Source organism: Falco biarmicus, chromosome 3, assembly GCF_023638135.1.
Source record: "Falco biarmicus isolate bFalBia1 chromosome 3, bFalBia1.pri, whole genome shotgun sequence".
Classification (NCBI taxonomy): Eukaryota; Metazoa; Chordata; class Aves; order Falconiformes; family Falconidae; genus Falco; species Falco biarmicus.
The window spans coordinates 120,872,539-120,890,978 of record NC_079290.1 but is presented as its reverse complement, the minus strand read 5'-3'; the positions used below and the strand labels follow the sequence as shown (position 1 = coordinate 120,890,978).

The 18,440-nt window shown below is 48.2% G+C and overlaps 1 protein-coding gene across 11 annotated transcripts in view; it reads left to right on the top strand.

Annotated features, from left to right (window-relative positions):
• HIVEP3 (HIVEP zinc finger 3) overlaps positions 1 to 16,510 on the top strand; it is a 114,642-nt gene extending 98,132 nt beyond the window's left edge. For 7 of the 11 annotated variants that reach the window (XM_056331374.1, XM_056331371.1, XM_056331372.1 and 4 more), the window contains 3 exons: positions 1,605 to 1,703; positions 9,229 to 10,289; positions 12,945 to 16,510. In XM_056331374.1, the coding sequence (XP_056187349.1) occupies positions 1,605 to 1,703; positions 9,229 to 10,289; positions 12,945 to 13,838 (2,054 nt within the window). In that variant the 3' untranslated portion in view covers positions 13,839 to 16,510. Of the gene's footprint in view, positions 1 to 1,604; positions 1,704 to 9,228 lie in introns of all 11 variants that reach the window. The other 4 variants (XM_056331378.1, XR_008820716.1, XM_056331377.1 and 1 more) reach the window with 4 other exon arrangements.
• The last annotated feature ends 1,930 nt before the right edge of the window (positions 16,511 to 18,440 follow it).

The following is an 18,440-nucleotide window of genomic DNA, read 5'->3' as shown; positions in this document are numbered from 1 at the left end:
TATTAAATATCCTTTGAATCCACATCCTAGATGGGAGCCAGATACACAAGGATATATAGTCAGCCTTTGTCTCTCTTGGTCTTTCCTGTTGGAGCTATTCCATTTTATATAAAACAGGCTAAATAAATAATTCATGGGCTAAAGAGAAACTTAACTTGGTAGCTAGATGGTTATGGCAGTCTTCTGAGATGTGAGGGCGTCACGGGTAATTCTCTGCTCCAATGAATAGTTGCTTATTTATTTATACTATCCAGAGCAGTGGGAGGCGAGGTTGATAGAGGCTCTCTGTACTCCCACCCAGCCCAGGGACCGGGGGACTCTGTGCATTGCAGGATACTGGCTGAGGGAACTCAGCCCTCAGCTGAAGGTTATAATAATGTGTGAGAATTCATTTTTTCTTTAATTTTTTTTTTTTTTTTTTGGTGCGAGAAAAAGAAGCCTCATGTTCAGCGCTACTCTCAAGTGCTGGCTAACGGGAACCCTGATGCCACATCGTATTGCTGCAGGGAGTTTGGAGTGCGTAGCCAGCGCCCAGGCTGTGCTGGGAAATTAAACAGCCCTTGGTGGAGCTTTAGCAAGGGCCCAAGTTTCTTCTCATCATCAGCTTAGCCCGTAAAGAGCTGTGGGAGGAAAAGGAAAAACCAATATTTTTTTCTTTATTTCCCCTACCCTTTATTTTTCTCTCTGTTCCACCTACCTACCTTTTCTCCCTCAACAAAGGTTCCCCTTTGTTCAGTGTTTCCCTTGGATGGATACAGGGTTAATAACTGTCTAATTAAAGTGCCTGTAAGTTAGGAGTTAGAATTAGAGAGGTGCCCTGTGAGGCCAGCATGCCCATGAGTTACCCCCTCAGTGTCTCAGAGCATTAAGCAATGCCCTCATCCTGGACAACCCCTCGCAGGGGCTGCTCTTCCCATCCCAGGCCCGAAGAACCCTTGTCAGTGCTCAGCAGGTTTCCCCGTGCTGCCAGCCCGAGTCCACAGGGCTTCACAGGGCGTCTGTGCCTCCTCCTGCTCCAGAGAGCTGAGAACTTTTGCCTTCCGTGCATGCCAGAGCATCTGAGCCATCCTGCTGCAGGGGAGAGGGTGACTGTAGGGGTTTTCCCCGTTGCTGGAATCTTGAGCACTCATTTCAGCAGTGCCAGTCTGCCCTGTGTGCCAAGGAGCTCCTCACCTCCAAGCAGGTGACCCTGTGTGCTGGGATGAGGTGGGACGTGATGCTAGATTGACATGTGTTTCTCTTCCTTACTTGCCTACCATTTTTCTTTGCTGCACCATCACAGCTGAAAGCAATCCAGGACTCTCCTTTCCCCCCAGACGTGTACCCCAACTGTTTTTTCAGGTTGCACAACACCTGAAAGGTCTCACAGCCCCACCAGCACCTCCTCTTCCACCCCAGCACAGCAGCAAAGGAACGAAGGGGAGGATTTAGCCTCATGCCACGGGCTGTTTGCAATGGAGAGTGGTCTGGGGAGAGTCAGGGGCCTCCCCTGGCCCGTTCAGAGCCAAATTCTTAACTTGTAACTGCTGAACTTGCAAAATGACAAAAAAAAAAAAAAAAAAAAGAACCGTATTGACCAAAATATGTTTTCTGCTTCTTTTCAGGGAATCTGACTAAACATATGAAGTCAAAGGCCCACAGCAAAAAATGTCAGGAGATGGGTGTGTTAGTATCTTCACTGGTGGATCTGGAAGCCGAAGAAGGTAAGTTCTTTCCTGTTATAAAGCTGCCATTGCTGCTGAGCAGGCAGCCCCCCCAGGCAAGATGGGTGCTCCCCGTGCCACCCTCCCCAAGACCTGGAGCAGCTTTGTTCACCCCAGGTCCCTTCCAGCAGCCAAGGGGGGTTCTGCCTGCCTGGGGTGGGTTGTGGGGCTGTCCTGGGGGGCTGCATCCCTAGGAGGGTCTGTGAGCCCCCCTCTCCCAGCTGGGGGTTGTGGCTGTTTGGCTCCAGTGTTTTGGCTGGCTGCAGTGGGGGGCAAGAGTCATCAGATGGGTGGGGGCCATGCTGCCTGTGGCCAGTGCCCTGCATGTGGGCTGTGCGTGTAGCAATAAATAGTGGGTCCCCGGCATGAGAAGGTGCTTCTTGGTCTTGCGGGGTGTCTCTAGCAGTGGGTTCAGGAGGTGGACTGCAGTGCTCTGGAAGAGCCTGGGTCTCTCCTGGCCATAGCGGGAGCCGCTGAAGCAGCAAAATGAGACCTAACCCCAAGGATGAATTGCATGGGGCTGTGAGCCTCCGTTTTGCTGCTGCAAGCACAGTTTGGTGGGTGCAGGAGAAAAATCAGTCCTGGCACCCCTGGTTAGGATCTGACAACATCATTTACTGGAGATGAAATGCTGAGCATGAGCATGGGGTGACCCTTGGTGCGTTGCCCATGCAGGCTGTGATGTTCTTGCAGAGGGGATGCACTCCATCAGTAGAGGAGTCTTAATGTTTCAGGGGATGTCTTCCTCCTGAAAGGGCCTATGGAGGAGGACTTTTCCATAAGCATCACCTTCTGGGGACCTGCCCATCTTACTGTATTTGGCTGATCCCAGGAGACTCCAAACTACCTGTGCAAACCTGGTCTGTGGCCAGAGGGACTGGGGCGTGCATGAGCTGCTCCCACCTCTGCAGGCAGACCCAGCCTGGACCCTGGACGGCTGCTGCGGGCCTCAGCATACCAGGATGGGGCATGAGCAGCATGGGGGCAGCTGCTTCCCTCATCCCTCACTCTCATGGGTCTTTTTCATGTGTGGAAGGGAAGGTGAATCACCTGGGACAGAAATTATCTGGAAATTTTCTCAGTAGGGAAAGAGCCAGCAAAATGAAAATAATGTGCTTTGACATTTATTGGCATTATTCTGAGTGCTTTACAAGAAGATACATTTACCCTGACTCACCTGCTTGTTTTTCATCTACTTATGCACAAACACACACACACAGAGCCTGTCCAAAGGCTCTGTAAATTCAGGAGTCTGTCTGTTCTTTTAGAAGGATGCATGACTCTCTTATGGAGTAATTTCCGCCCTGGTTTATAGTATCTGCAGCTGAATTTCCCTAAAGTCATCCCAAGAAGCAGATCTCCTCCTGGGAGGCTGGGCAGCATCAGGCAGGAGTGTGGTGACCATAAGCACTCCTGTCTCCATCAGAAATGTTGAGGGAAAAGTGAGGAAGGTCTCCAAGCTGGGAGATGAAGGAAGATGGAGAAGTCTCGTGTATACTTAGCTGTTTGAGCTGGAAAAAGATATTTTACCCAAATTATTGGAGGCTGCGCTCCGACAGCTGTTAAGGGTTAGGTTATGTGTCTCCAGGGAACACTTAGATGTTTTTACAATTGTTATTCTGTTTCCTTTAGCAAGACCCTGACTATTCGGGGCTGGAGCCACAGCACAGGAATGATGGGGAAGAAGCCTTAGGGGTAGCAGATCTCAAGTCCTCATGAAATTTTGGGTGATGTGCATTTGTGTTCAGTGGGTCGTTTGCATTTATAGGATGCACATACCAGCTGTAGAGGAAGGAGGGGCTCTGGGGGCACAGGTCTGTCTCTCTCACAGTGTGTTTATTCCTGGATAAAACACTCAGTGCCACAGTCAGGGTGGTGGTTTCCATTTGCACTGCATTGCAGGCTGGTCATGACACCATTGACCCTTCCTGGCTGCCACCCCAGAAATCCCAGTATGAAGGCAGCTCTTGTGGCTGCCTTTAGCATTTTTTCCCCCTGTTTCACCCTCCTGTCTCACCCCAAACAATTTTGATTCACCCATCCCTGGGATTCATTGTACCACAGCCCACAAGGTTTTGTTGACAATGGGTTAAAATGAACTTCATAAAACACATGGCGCCACAGTTATTTTTATAAAGTGAACATCAGCTGAGCAAGTTCTGGAGACGGTGCTGTGAGCCAGGGAATGTTAACTCGGCAGGAACAACAAAGAGCGCTTATCACCCCAGTTCCCCGCTGAGGTCAAGTCCATCAGAGGCTTTATTGGGAAAGGGGCTGGTTCCTGGGGCATGGGCAGTGTCACATGCTTCCTGCTTCATAGGTAATTGAAAATGACTAAGTGTGTTCCCCTGCATAGCCCAGGGTAGGAACAGGGTTTGCTCCGCCGCAGGCTGCAGCCCTTCATGCCGCAGGGTCAGCTCGTGGTGCAGGTGGCTCCCGGGGCTGGGGAGGCTGTGCCCGCCAAGTAGCCCTGGCCACTGGGACCCTCTAAAGTGCTTTAAGTCTCAGGTTTTGGGTACTGAAGGTTAGAAATGCTGTCCCCCACAGCGTGCTTTATACTTGGGTATCTTCGTGCTGGTTAATTAAACTGCTGGGGACATATGCAGGCACTGGGATGCCATCGTCTCCACTTAAACTGCAGGAGCAATCAGCAAGACATCTGTGGTTCAGGCCATCTACCACACTTCCAAAAAAATGCTGAGCATAGTTTGGGAATTGGTGTTCCTGCAGAGGAGGATGGATGCAGCCACCCTGTTTTGCAGGCACAGAGGTGCAGATGCAGAGCAATCTGATGGGGCTGCAAGACTTGTGTCTCTGTCCCAGGACAGATGTAGCTTGGCGGGCTGATGCAGCTGTCCTTGACCTGAACAGACCATGGCTCAACTTGCCGGCAGAGAACCTGTAGGGGACACCTGAGGAGTCCCCCTGGCTGAGCAGTCCCAAGCCCCCATGATCCCCAGTGCAGTAGCACTGCGCTCAGGGGACCAGGACAGGGGAGAAGGGAAGAGCCCTGAGGCATTACCAGACACCTGTGCACCCTTTCACAGTGCCTCTCCTGATGTGTTCAGGGTTGGGCAAAGGGCTATCCCAGGCCATGCAGAATAAACATCAAACAAAGGCTAAGGCTATCTGGGCTAGCTGACAGTGTGCTGCTCTGCTGCAGGGGATGGCTTTCTTCCTTTTATATCTGCTTGAACTCTTGGCTTTTCTCCAGCTCTTCAGAACAGCCTTTTGATCAGGCAGAGACATGCTGTACTTGGCCATGGCCTTTCCGAAGGACATGGCCGAAAGAAAACCTAGTCAGGGATTTTGCAGTAGCCGCCCCAAGGGAAAAGTGCCCAAGCAGGTGCTGCAAGGGAGGCTGCTCCCGTGTGAGGTTGCTGGAAAACACCTTCAGCCCAGGAACTAGCTTAAAATGATTGATTGGCTCATGGTCTCCAGAAATAGCTCCCTGCTGTTGCACCACCTGTGGGTGATGCTTCTGCAGATCAGAGCTAGATAAGGGAAAGAGGCTCCTGAAATGTTGGTTGCATGACTCTGAAAAGAACAATTGTTATTCTAAACTTTTCCATTATAGTCAATTAGAACTAATGAATCATATTAATTGAGTGTCATTTTTGAAAACCTGCAAATCAGAAGTCCTATTTATGTTACATGTAATTGCTGGCTTCTGAAGAGAGAACTGCCAGGGCTCGCTGCACCAGGCCAGGGGGGTGCTTTCTCTCATGTTTTACTTCAGTCATTCATCCCCAGGCTCATACAGGGTTAATAGCAGTGCACTCTGCAGCACGGTGTGCCAGCCGTGTAAGCTGATGGAGCACTCTGCTTGTGAAAACCTGCCTCTGGTAGGTGATGAGGCTGAGCTGGTCTCAGCCTTTGGCCTCATGGAAAGAGTCGGTCTGACCAAAAGCCCCAGGAAGGTCTGCCTTGCATCCCCACCTCATCTGGGAGAGCACTCAGCAGAAAGGATGGGACCATCAGCTGGGGGACTTAATTTTGGCCATCATTGTAGCATTGGTCCCTGATTGCTGGTGGCTGAGCACCCGGTGCAGGACACCTGCTAAGCCATGCGAGGAAGGGCCCTGCCTGGACTGCAGAGGACAGGAGCCCATTAGCTTTGGGAAGGGACTCCTCTCTCTTTGTTGCTGTTGGCTGTGTGGCTGCTCACTGGAATGTGTTGCAATGTCTGGACTTCATTGTGTTATGCAAGCAATCTGTGTAATTTTAGAATTACAAAAAATATACAGACCCCATTTCCTCCCATTGATGAAGACCATTTGTGTTTGTGTAAAGGGGACGGTCTGCCAGGAAGGAATGCAGAAAGGTGAAAGCGGGAAGGCGCAGTATCAGAGGACGTTTCCTTTCTTTTCTTCCAGCTTCTTTTTCACCTGGTTAAAGCTTTTTCACCTGGTTATTGTACTTCTGAAATTTCAAACATTCTGCCTTATGAGTAAGGAGGCCCACTGCTCAGAAATGCCAAGTAAATACTAAATAAAGCAGCCAAGAAGATGGTCAGAAAATAGTATTTTGTACTGTAATGGTTGGGGCTGTTTGGATGGGTGAGAAAATAACATAGAAATGGCAGAAAGGTGCATGAGAAATCAGAGATCACAGCTGTATCATGCATCCCCTGTTCTCAGAGCAGTGGATTACAAAGAGCCTTCCCCTGTGTAACCACAGAGTGTCTTCTCTGTGTGTGAACAGGCTCAGAACAGAGCCTAGCAAAGGCTATTTTAATTAAATTTAAAAATAATAATAATAATAATAAAAAATACTATTTCCATGTGACAGAAACCAGCGCAAGAAGATTGCTGTGCTTTCCTTTGGGACAGGCGGGAAAGGAGCAGCAGTTTGTAAAACTCCCTGGATTATTTTAAACTAGCATTATATTTCACTTCATTGTTTTTATTTCTATTTAAGGGGCAGGAGAAAGTAAGGGATGTTACTATAAAAGGAGACTGGAGTATAATTCTTTACTCCTGCACTGGCTTTGCTTGGTGTGATTGCGCCAGTTTGGTAGAATAACCTTAAAATAACAGATGTGTAATGAGATGCAGCCCTCAGACAAAGCCGTCGACAGGGCACGTTTTCAGTAGCTCCTCTCTCCTTCATCTCTCCCCCCCACTCTGTCTTCCCCTAACTTGCCCTTTCGCTGCCCATTTGCTCAGCAAAATGCAAATCAGTTGCAAGAACCCAGGGCTCAGGTCTGTGCTCTCTTTCTGCCTGCAAGAAGGGGGTTAGGAGGCCAAAGCAAATTCCCTTTGGGCTGTCCCAGGACTCACTGAAATGTTTCCTTTGGTGCCAAATGCAAACAACTCCCCAGTGCGGAGCTGGCTTCAGCTTCCCTCGCTCCATACTTCCAGCCTTGCTCTCTGTCCTGGCCAGGGCCTGTCCGATGTGTGACTAGAGCCAAAAAAGGAGACCACACAGGACAGGGCTCTCGGACCCGCACCGTGGGGTGGAGGCCACAGCTGCCTGTCCATTCCGAAGCCCATAGACGTCAAGCCCCAAAACCAGAGACAGGGACTAGCTCATGGCTCTGGGAGTGAAACACATTCCTTTTCCAAGCAAGAAGCATGCACAGTTCACCCTACAGCTGGGAGAACTGGTCGTGTGGAATAATATTTGTTCTGAACTCCGTTCCTTTGGGAGCTCGCAAACAATCTGCCACTGGATCCTGTGTCCAGCAAATACCATCATTACACAAGTGTTTCACCATGGAAGTCAGCCTCTTGGTGGGGAGCTGCTGCCTTTGACTCTATGCCGTATGAATGCTGCAGTAGGTTTCACTTTATGGATAATTAACAGATACTTTTTAAACCGGGTGGGGAGCAAATGAGATGCATTTCAGGCTCCCTCTTGGATGGATGATCAGCTATGGTAAAATGCATGTCCTGTGTCACTGGTAATGCCAAATACATCGTGAGCATTTAACTAGTAAGGCCCTGTTATTCAAAGTAAACAAAATTAGACTTCTCACTGTGTGGCCACATCCCCTCCTGAAAACCACCCTGCCTGCAGCTGGCAGGTGTGGGCCAGCCTCAGCACTAGCTCCCTCTAATTTCCCCTCCGGCTCGTCTTGCTGACAGATGGCAGCTCTAAATGGAAAACCGTTTCGGTGTTCATCAGAGAAGAAACAGTGTCCTAGGCTGAACTGACGGGGGAAAGAGGCCAGCGGTGCTGTAATTAGTTACCCGGCTTCACGCAGGTGTCGGAGCAGCATCCAGGTGCTCTCCTTCCAAATCCACGGACCCAGCGTGTCCCGGCAGCTCTGCACCCATCGTCTTGGCGCTGGCACAAACGGAGTTCGAGAAACTAGTATTTTATTACACACACACACACCGCGCAGAGCAGCAGGGGCTGGCAGGAAAAGCCGCCTGCCAGTGCGGTTTTGCTGAGCTACAGTGACATCCAGTGGCTCTTCCCGGTGGACCGCTCCGGGCTGAGCCTGCATTCCTGCCAGGATCCCTGCCAGGATCCCTGCGCATCTGGCATGGGGAATGGCAGATTTTCCCCAGTGCAGAGCAGAGCAGGGGGTGAGGCAGCAGCGATCAGCTCGGGAGCTTGGTACCCATCTCAGAAAGCTGCTGCTGGCCCTTAAAGTAGAAGAGAGATGCTTTGGTTTTACCTGCAGATGCATTTCAAGTCCTTGGGAATTTGCTTTTGGTATACTCCTCTCTGTTTCCAAGAGTTAACAAAGCATCCCGGTGCAAGACCTTCCACAGACAGACAGCAAAAACCTCTGCCACAAAGAAGCATCTGCTTCATAGCTAGAATTTATCAAAATAAGGAAAAATCCAGAGGTTTTCCAACCCTATTGTTCACTTTTTCAAAAAAGTCCTGTCTTACTGATGTTTGACAGCAATCCAGGCAGGAGAAGGGCTGGCATGTGGAAGATGGGAGCAGTCATCACAGCAACTTCCCCCTGCTTGGGCAGCTGTTGATATTTTGTATCACTTGTAACATTTGTCACATTTGTCACATTTGTCAGGTTGTAGTTTTGTAACATTGTAGCATTGTAACATGGTAACATGTAACATTGCAACATTGTAACACTGCAACATTGCAACATTGTAACAGCACAACCGCTGACATTGTAACCTTGTACTCCTGCAACACTGTAACATTGTAACATTGCACCAAATGTTCACAAAAAGCCCAGCGAAGCTGGGTGATGCTCTTCTCCATCGAGACACTTTTTTGCATTTCTAGCGAAAGGCAGGAGGGTGTGTGGGTGTGGACAGAAGAAGCAGGGACCGATGGCTGTGTGTGTTGATGGAGCAATGGCTAGAACCAAAATTAGGCTAGAGCAGGAGGTCTGGATGGTGGGGTTCATCTGGATCTACTGGGATCATCAGGAGTGAAGTTGGCACAGAGGGCACAACTGCACAAGATGATCAGATCTAGGAAAGAGCCGGGCTGTCTCTCCTCTTGTCCCCTTATAACTTTTGAGCAGATTTAGCACCCAAATTGTCCCTGTACGTGTGTTTTACACTTTCTGTTTTGTGTTTGCCCACCCCTTCAGGAACCAGTGAAGACCTATTCCAGGACTCTGAGGGGCGGGAGGGATCTGAGCCAATTGAGGAACACCAGTTTTCAGACCTAGAGGAATCTGATGATGATGATGACAATGAAGATGAGGAAGATGAGGAAGAAGAGGAGAGCCAAGATGAGCCACCTTTAAAGTTGCTGGAAGGCAAGCATACCACCCTCCCAATGCACTCTTCAGGTGGCTCTCCACCTTCTCAAGAGGAAGGCACTGAAAGAGCATTGTCCTTAGCCCAAGAAACTGTTTCCAGCAGCCAAACAGTAGGTGACGGCCAGCAGGCCTCCTCCTCCGGGCTGGAAACAAAGTGGTCAGCAGACAGCAGTGACATTGCTGTGTGCCACAGCTTCTTGAGTCTCCACAGACCAGCTTTGACCTCCACTGAACAATTAGTTTCTGCTGAAAGAGAGTCTGTCACAAGGCCACAGATGACCTTAGTTATGGACCTGTCAACCTCAAAAGACACCTCCCCAAGAAAAAGGTGGTCTCCAAGCCAGGACTCTGGCAGAGGTGGTGGCAGCAGCAGACCAATGCTAGTGAGAAAACACCTATTAACCAAAAATGAAACTTCACCAAAACGGTTTTCACCAACTGGAGAACTGTCTTCTCTAAGGTGCCTGTCTCCAGGGAGAGGGTTGTCTCCTTGCCAGCGCGTCTCTCCCAGGAGGGAGGCATCTCCACTGAGATGTGTGTCACCCAGACTTGAGCTGTCACCCAGCAGGCATCTTTCCCCCAGAAGAGAGCTGTCCCCAAGAACATACCTTCCACCAGAAGGAGAAGTCTCCCCTGCGAGGCACTCCTCGCCGAGCAGAGAGATGTCATCAGTCAGATATTTATCGTTGAAGCAAGTCTTGTCACCAGGCTGTTCGGAGTCATCTAGATATCCATCCCCCAGGAAAGAGGACTTGCCTGGTACTAGCAAATTGGCAGCAGATGACAAAGTTCAAAGCTCATATCAAGCCCAGCATGGGATATTATCTTTGATGCCTCTACCTCACAGGTTCTTTGGCAAAAACATAGAGCTCTATGAGTCCAAGCTGGTAAGTTCAAGCCCCTCTTCCCTTCCAGTCCCTGCAGTATGTCCTCTGATACGTTTTTAAATGAAGGTTGCAATGCAGAAGTGCACAGTGACTCTGACTGTGACCAATGTCATGGGTAACCCAGTGAAAAGTGACAGCGGACAGCAAGGGGGGTTGCAACCATTTTGGTCCTGCCCATCTCAGTTCAGGAGAAATAAAGTTGTCCCTTGTCAGCAGGATTATTTACACTCATGACCCAACCAGGCTCTTGCTGAGACAAGCAGTAAGGACAATTGTTTAGTAATGACTAGTTGTCACTAAGTAGCATTTTTTCCCTGGGATATCCCAAGGATACCTGTTTCTGAGACTTCACCAGCTGGGGTGATGCTGTGACCATTTTTCACTGGTCAGTGACCTGAACCAGATCTGAACTGGCCATTGCACTCTGTTGCTGACTTCTGAGCTACATACATATGCAGCCAGCTCTGTTAGATTAACTGCTGGGAAATGTTTGTTTGAACATCTCTAATTTCATCTTGCTTCTCTCTTCAGCACAGAGAGGTGTTTCCCGCTGGGTCCAGAAAATTATTTAATCTCTCTGCTGGACCTATCAAATACTATGGGTAAAGGAAAATTCCATGTTCCTCCCACTGCTACAGGCAAATTAGGTATTGGGTTTGGTGGGACGCTTCCCATTTCTACTGAGGTGCCTAGCTCTCCTGTAATTCATGCTGATGAACACGAGATTCAGTGGCTGGAGTTGCTCTGCTGCGAAACAGGTGTGAGGAGAGGCTTGAGCCCTTAGGGACTGCACTGGAAAGAGAGGCCTTTATACAGGCCCTGGAGAACCTGTCACAGCAGGTGTTGACCCATGTCTTCTCCAGAAAAGCCACACTGCCCAGTCTGCATTTCTTTCACTACCGTCTTTTGGTGCTGCCTTCCTACTGATTCCCATATGAGTGTCTGTCTTACCTTCTCAGAGACTGTCCTTTGAGGTCCAGACTTTTGCTCACTTTAATGCTATTTCCCTTTCCTGTCATTTAACTTCTTGTGGTGAATCCCAGGCTGTGGAAAGCCGAGTCCTTCAACTTTAAAGCAGCTCTGTCAGGAAAACTGCTCATTGCCCCTACTTGCAGCTAATCCCCTAAGCTCCCTAGTCCACATAGAAGACACTACTGCATACCCCTGCTTATCTGCCCATTCACACCTTTTAACTTATGCTCTCGCACGCATGCCTTTTTCTTTCATTTTCCTGCTCCTTTCATGCACCCAAAGTCACCACTGGTGCTTTTCTAATGTGCCTCCAAAGTGACAGTAAAGATCTGAATGGGAAACTTGCCATTTATCAGCAAGGTGGACACCTGTGCTTTTGTTGCTAAATCATGTTCCTGGTAAGGCTACAAGAGACAGAAAGATCAGAGGTGGATTTATGGGATCCCTATAGTGATTCTGTCAAGACTTCATGTGGATAAGTGAGTTTTAGCAAGTGTTTGGGCTTGTAACTGCTGGCCAACTCTACACTGTTTCCAGCAGCTCTTGCTTTCTCTCTCTGCTGTTCTCTTCTGCTGCATTCCTCTGTTGCCTCTTCACAGAGATCCAGCTCACAGGGTCAGGCAGTTCTCCCTAATCCTACAGAGAAATATGCCCTCCAGTGAATCCTCAGGTTTTATAGCTAACTCCATCTTAATGGAAAGTTGATTTCAGTTTCTGTTGCTTCCTGTTCTTGGGAGTCCTGTTTAGGGGTTTAGTTATAACCTCATCACTAATTAATCCATTTCTGTTTAGCCACATATGTCTCCATGATGTACATTAGGAAACTATGTGAAGCACCGAGAGAGAAAGAGGAAAAGGTAAAATGGTGGGGTCTTAACCCTTGAATTCTACAGACCACACCATGAGGGTGGTGGTGGGGACCACACTGCTGGGTGTGCTTTGTGTCAAATGAGAGTTAATGCTATATCTTACTTGGTCCAAAACATCCTTGCAATTAGTAGCTGTAAGGTTGTAATCCTGCTTTCAGAAAGAACAGTAAAAATAAATAGCGTTGTTCTGGGCTCTCAGAAACCCCATGTACTGAAAGGGATCCAAAGCAGCTTGGATGGAAGGAACACCGGCATCCTCTGCCAGGGTGTCAGAGGCAACTCTGATAGCAGGGCAAGGGGTAATGGTTTTGAGCTTAAAGAGGGTACATTTAGACGAGATACAAGGAAGATTTTTTTTTTACAATGAGGGTGGTGAAACACTGGCACAGGTTACCCAGAGTGGCTGTGGACGCCCCATCCATGGAAGCATTCAGAGTCAGGTTGGATGGGGCTCTGAGCAATGTGATCTAGTTGAAGATGTCCCTGCTCACTGCAGGGGGGCTGGACTAGGTGACCTTTAAAGGTCCCTTTCAAGCTGAACCATGCTATGATTTTGTAATTATCCAAGCCTGAACCAAAGCCCTGGATCTGTGCCCCAACAGACCATGGGCACATTTAAGAGGGAAAATGCTGTGGGTTGTGTTGCTCCTTTCCTTAAAGGTTTGGGGGTCCAAATCTTCCTCTGTTGATTGATCTTCCTCAAATTAGCATAAAATGTTAACAAACCCAATCCTTGTAGGGAACATTAATGATGCTAATGCTGTTACTTGCATGTTGCACTGATTTGGCTGTTTCTTTTCCCTCTCCGGTGCAGAATATAGAACCACAAAGCCCAACAGGCTCACCTGGCGTCATGCAGCCTGTCTGCTCCAGACCCTTGCAGGCACCTCATGAGATACATGTCCACGCTCCCAACCGAGGGGAGGAGAATGTCTTCAGCCATCTCCCGTTGCATTCGCAGCAGCTCACAAGGACCCCATATCCTATGATTCCCATTGGGGGCATCCAGATGGTCCAGGCAAGACCAAGCAGCCATCCCAGCTTGGTGCCCAGCTCAGTTGTGTCCCTGCAAGCGGGGTACTTTGCCTCTGGTGGCAGCAGCTTTGCGGAGTTCAGCTGGGGTCCCAGGAGGGACAAGGGATCGCAGGTCCCGCAGGAGCTATCGTCAGCATCCGTCTCCCCGGTTGCAAAAGTTTCTAAATACACACTGTCCCCAGAGCTTACGAGTGGTGGTTACTTGGAAGAGAAAACAAGGACTAGTGAGCTTCAGCAAAAGACAGACCAGGAGGAATACAGGGTAAAAAAGTTCGCTGAGTCTAGCCACGCGGAGCAGGCAGGCTGCTCGGCATCCCCAGCCAGCCCCAGCACATCTGACGAGCACTCTCCAAAGCCTTTGACAAGTGGGGAAGAACCCTTGAAAAAAACGGGCAAGAAGCAATCTGGCAGCTCGAGCACTTCTTTTGAATCATCCTGCACTTTCATCTCAGATCTCCCCTCCCAGCCATTGGACCGAAGCAGCAGCACTGGCAGCCTCTCAGAGCCCTCACCGAGCCATTCGCACTCCGAGCCATTCTCTGGCCGGAGGAGAAACCTCTCTGGAGAGCCCAGTCGCCAAGGAGGAACCTCCAGGAAGAGCAGTCCACACCTAGAGCACGCAGATTTAGGTCAAACTCAAAAAAAGGTGGATGAAAACACGGGAAGTACTTAAGCCTCCACCATCTGTTCCACCTTTAGGCTTCCTATGTAAAATCAACAGACATTTTCAACACTATTTCCTTTAGTATAATCATTGCTATAAGAAGCACTCTAGTGAATGACCAAACCCATGGAAAATTCCTGGTTTTCTTTGTCCCAGTCTGGTATTATCTCCACATGTATGCAGTTACTTGTGCCTTTTTCTATACCTTTTGTTGCTTGAAATGTACAAAACTGTTTGAGGCTGTGAATATTTTTTTAGAGTTTTTTGGAAAGGGGTTTGTTAGACCTTGTCTTTTTTGCCATTTAGGTGTGCATAATTATGGGCCTGAGAGATGCAGAAAGGAAAGGGTTAAGCATTTTAAGAGGAAGAAGATGCACTGAAAACAAAAACAAACCAGAAAAACTTTTTTTATATTGATTAAATGATTAAAAAAGCCCCACAAACCAAACCCTTGCTCCTGTGTACAGAAGTTTATGATTCGTATTTATTACATGCTTTATTTAATTCTCGCAAAGTGCTTGGTTTTTTTTTCTTGCATCCCTCTGATTGCCTATGGTTGTGCTTTAAACAGTTGAGACTGCTTTACATTTGAAAAACTTGTTTACCCTGAACCTGTAAATGAAACTAGCACTTCCCTGACTAGGGGGAGGTTCTTCGCAGCGAGAGAAATTGTCACGCAAAAGAGAAAATGAATCTTGAGCATCCCTCCCTCCTGCAGAACCCATCAAAAAGCACTTTTCTAAAAAGGGACAAAAAAAGGTTCCTCTTCAAAGATTTAACTGCAAGAACATAGGAATGTATCGAATGTAGACCCAGTGCCAGGAATGGTGTCTCTCGCTGGACGAGCCGGCCTCCTGCTTGCTTTAATCCTTCCATCCTGTGCCCGCTCCCCACGTGCACGGCCGCTCCGCGATGCTCTACATCGCCCCGGCAATGTCATGCCTGTGCCTGAGAGCCCCTCTTTTCTGGGGTTTGGAAGCCCTCTGTAAACCCTCTCCCTTGGTTTCAAAGTGGAAGTAAACTCAGCCTTGCAACCATTTTCCCTCTGTAATTTTTTAGTTGCTGACAAGCTCCCTCCATCCCACCCCCACTCAGTCCTGGCTGGTTTGGCTTCGTTGAGCTCTAGGGATGCAGGAGCCGTTTGTGCTCTGCTCGTTTGCACACCTGCGGTTCTGTAGCTTACGAGTGACTCTGTGTCTTATTTTAATTTTATTTATTTATTTAAGTGGAACATCGCAAACGTAGTCCTTATTGTGCAGATGGGCCCTTTTTTGGTGTTTTGGAAGAAAAAAGTTATGATGCTGAGTGGTTCATGTTTGCAATCAGCTTGTTATGCATGCACAGTAACTTTTTCCAGAGCAGATTTTTAATGATGACCATTCACAGCAGAGTGATGGCCTCTACTGCCAATAGATACGATACCAAATACCGGGAGACCCGATGGAGCCATTCCTCTCTGTCATGTTAACACACTTTTTAAAATACAGATGTTAAATATATTTGCCCTATCAGACAGCAGGCTCTTTACTACTTCAGAGGGTTTTCTGGTCTATGGAATCTGTACAAACCTCTTTTTTTTTTATTTTAACAGAAAAAAAAAAAAAAAAACAACAAAAAGAAAGATAAATATTTAACAAGTGGACCAGTTCTTTCTTCTTTTGGAGCTGTTCCAGTTTACTGGGTACGTAACACACTTTTTTAAAAAAAATAAAAAAGAAAAAAAATCAAAAGAAATCAAATAAAAATCTGAATTAGAACATATTTCCTTGCCAGACTTGATGAGCTATGAACTGTTCCCATTTCATGGGCAAATAATATAAATTTTTTAATAATCTTCTGTGATTTTTTTTTTTTTTTGCTTTACTTGTAAAGGGAATTAAGTACAAAAGAAGATATCATGGAAATAACATTAAGCCTGTGACATTGACCAAAACAACATCCAGAACACATTTATACCTTAATTAGCACTTTTATCAAGTTTCCCTTTTTCCCATCTCCCCCTCTTGTCCCCAAGCCTGGAAGCTGGTCCTGCTTTCAGACCTGTCCAGATCCCACAGCTGCAGCAGGGGCTGGGAGCTCCGTTCGGCGTCACAGCTTCTTTCAGTGAAACTCTTAAGCACCAGCTGAAATCCTGCATGGGCTTTAAGCATGTGCTTCATGTCAAGCATGTGCTTTAAGTGTGTGCTCATGTCAAGCATGTGCTTTAAGTGTGTGCTTCATATCAAGGCGGCTTGGCAGGGGCTGCTCAGGCAGGGTCTGTGTGAGCACCCCTGGAAACCATCTGCCAAATGCAGCGACATTTGGGCTTTCCTGGCTTCTGCCACATTTCCCCCCTCCTTGCCCTTGTCACACTCTTAACATTATTCCGAGGTAGCTTTTTGTATTTAATTTTTTTTAATATATATATATATTGAAATTGTACATAAAAAAAAAAAATGCAGCAGTTGTGCACTCAGCGTCCTGGTTTTGTTAGGTGCATTTGACATGAGCTTTGGGCTAGATCAAATTTGCTCGGCTTCTTTCTGTAATTGTATCTTAATCCTTGACCTGTTGATACTTTGCAAGGGGTTTGGTTTTTTTGGTTGTTTTTCTTTTTTCTCTCTCTGTCATTTCTGGACAGAGGGAAAAAAAACCCACCAAAACACCAAACCTCAAAAGTCATTACATTAGTTTCTTTCTTTTGTTGTTGCGTTTTATTTTTTTAATTATTATTATTATTATTTTATTATTATTATTATTTAAAGTGTTTCCAGCAGCTCAAGATGAGTTGAAGCTTTCTGCATCTCTCAGCTGCAGAGCGGCCAGGCTGGCAGCTGTGTGTGCAACTGTCCCCATGCCCCCACCCACGGCCAAAAACCAATGTGGGGAGAGGAGCTTGGGAAGGGGCCGTGCAACACTGAGGTGCCCCCCAGGGCATGTGACAACTCAGGAGCTGGGCAAAAAAAAACAAAAAAAAACACCCAAGGCTGTGCCGAGTCTTGACCCAGTTTGACTTCTCAGCTGTGGGCAGCGCGGGGGAGGCTCTGGCTGGGGTGAAATGGTGCTTCATGCTATACCTACCGGGTGCGATATGGCCTATTCGACAGGCAAAAAGGATCACAAAAAAATAATTGATATTTAAGGGCTAATTATCACGCCGACAGCTCAGAGCTCTGCGGGAAGGGTGTCCTCCTCCGCACCAGCACCAGCATCTCCGTCTGCGGGCAGAGTGGGCATCCCCAAGGGCAGCCCCAGCCCAGCTGTGAAGTTATAGTGTGACCCTGTGTGACTCGTGCCCTGCTCCCCCCCCACACTCAGCCCAGGGATGCAGCGATGCCACTCCACCAAGTGTCCTAGAGCCACGCATTGCTTACAGCGGGGTCAAAGAGGGGCCGTGGCTGGTGGCTGCCTTTCCTGGCTGGAGCAGCCCTTGGCTTCCCTGGGTCACACTTGGTGAAAGCTGTTTGCAGATCAAAGATTTTAATATCACTCTGGGTGTCTGTTCTGTCTGCAAAATAGGGACAATAAATCCCCACTTACTTTCCACAAGGGCTGCAGGGGTGGCTACATTTGTATCTTGTGCAGGCACTTTGCAGAGCAGTTAGCAGTATTACTTGAAAGGGAATATATTAATAATGCAAATAGGCAAATTAAAAACCAGAGCCCAGTCCAGCCTTTTCGTCCGCAGGTGGAAATAAAATCCCCTGCTTTTCTTATGGCAGAGGTTCTTAAATTGATAGTCTGTGAAGGCATGTGGCCCCCAGAGACTGGCTGCTCCTCCTCGTTATGTAGCCGGTTAACCAGCCCGACCCCTGCTCTGAGATTTCCTTCCCTGGTAAGCTGTTTATGTAGCTCCCATGAATGCAGGTACTCAATAGCAAATGGATGCTGTGGCATCCAAGAAATCATTCTGCACAGAGGACTTGGCCCGTGCTCTTAAGTAACTCTTTGAAGCAGCCAAGTACCAAGCCTTACTATAGCCAGAGCTAATAAAGCACTTGTATGTTGGTGTAAGCTGAAGCATTTCTGGAGTTTCAGTAACTTCTTTGTGCTTAAACATGAATTTAGCTTCTTTTATCAAGGTTACAGGACTCAGTGTCTTGCAGGACTGAGCAGACCATGGGAGGAGGAGAGGGGAGCAGTTACCTCCCCAAAACGACCCTGTGCCTTGAATCAGATCCCTGTCAGCTCTAATTATTCACAGGTTGTTGGCTGGATACCCAGGAACTGCAGCAGGAAACTCTTAAAAGTAATGATGAAGTAGCTGTGACTTTACGACTTCTGACTGGGAAATGTATTTCATCACCTGCTCCAAGAAGGTGACATTTTCAGCCCTGGTGTCTATAAAGTTACACTCCTCAGCCAGCACTCGGGCTCGCTGATAAAGCCACCCGCCAGCCCCAAACCCTGCTGTGGCTCAAGCCGTGCCAAGCTGCTGGGCTTGCTGCGAGTGCTGCCCACTCCCGTGCCGAGCCCAGCGCTGGATGCGCAGAGGATGCTGGCTGGCAGTGCCGGGGGTGCTGCCTCAGCCGGTGTCGGCATCCAAGCACCTGCCACTCCTCGGCCACCAGCTCCACCGAGCCATGGCAGGTGCCACTGGCCACCTCCCCTGCGCTTTTTGTTCACCTCCCC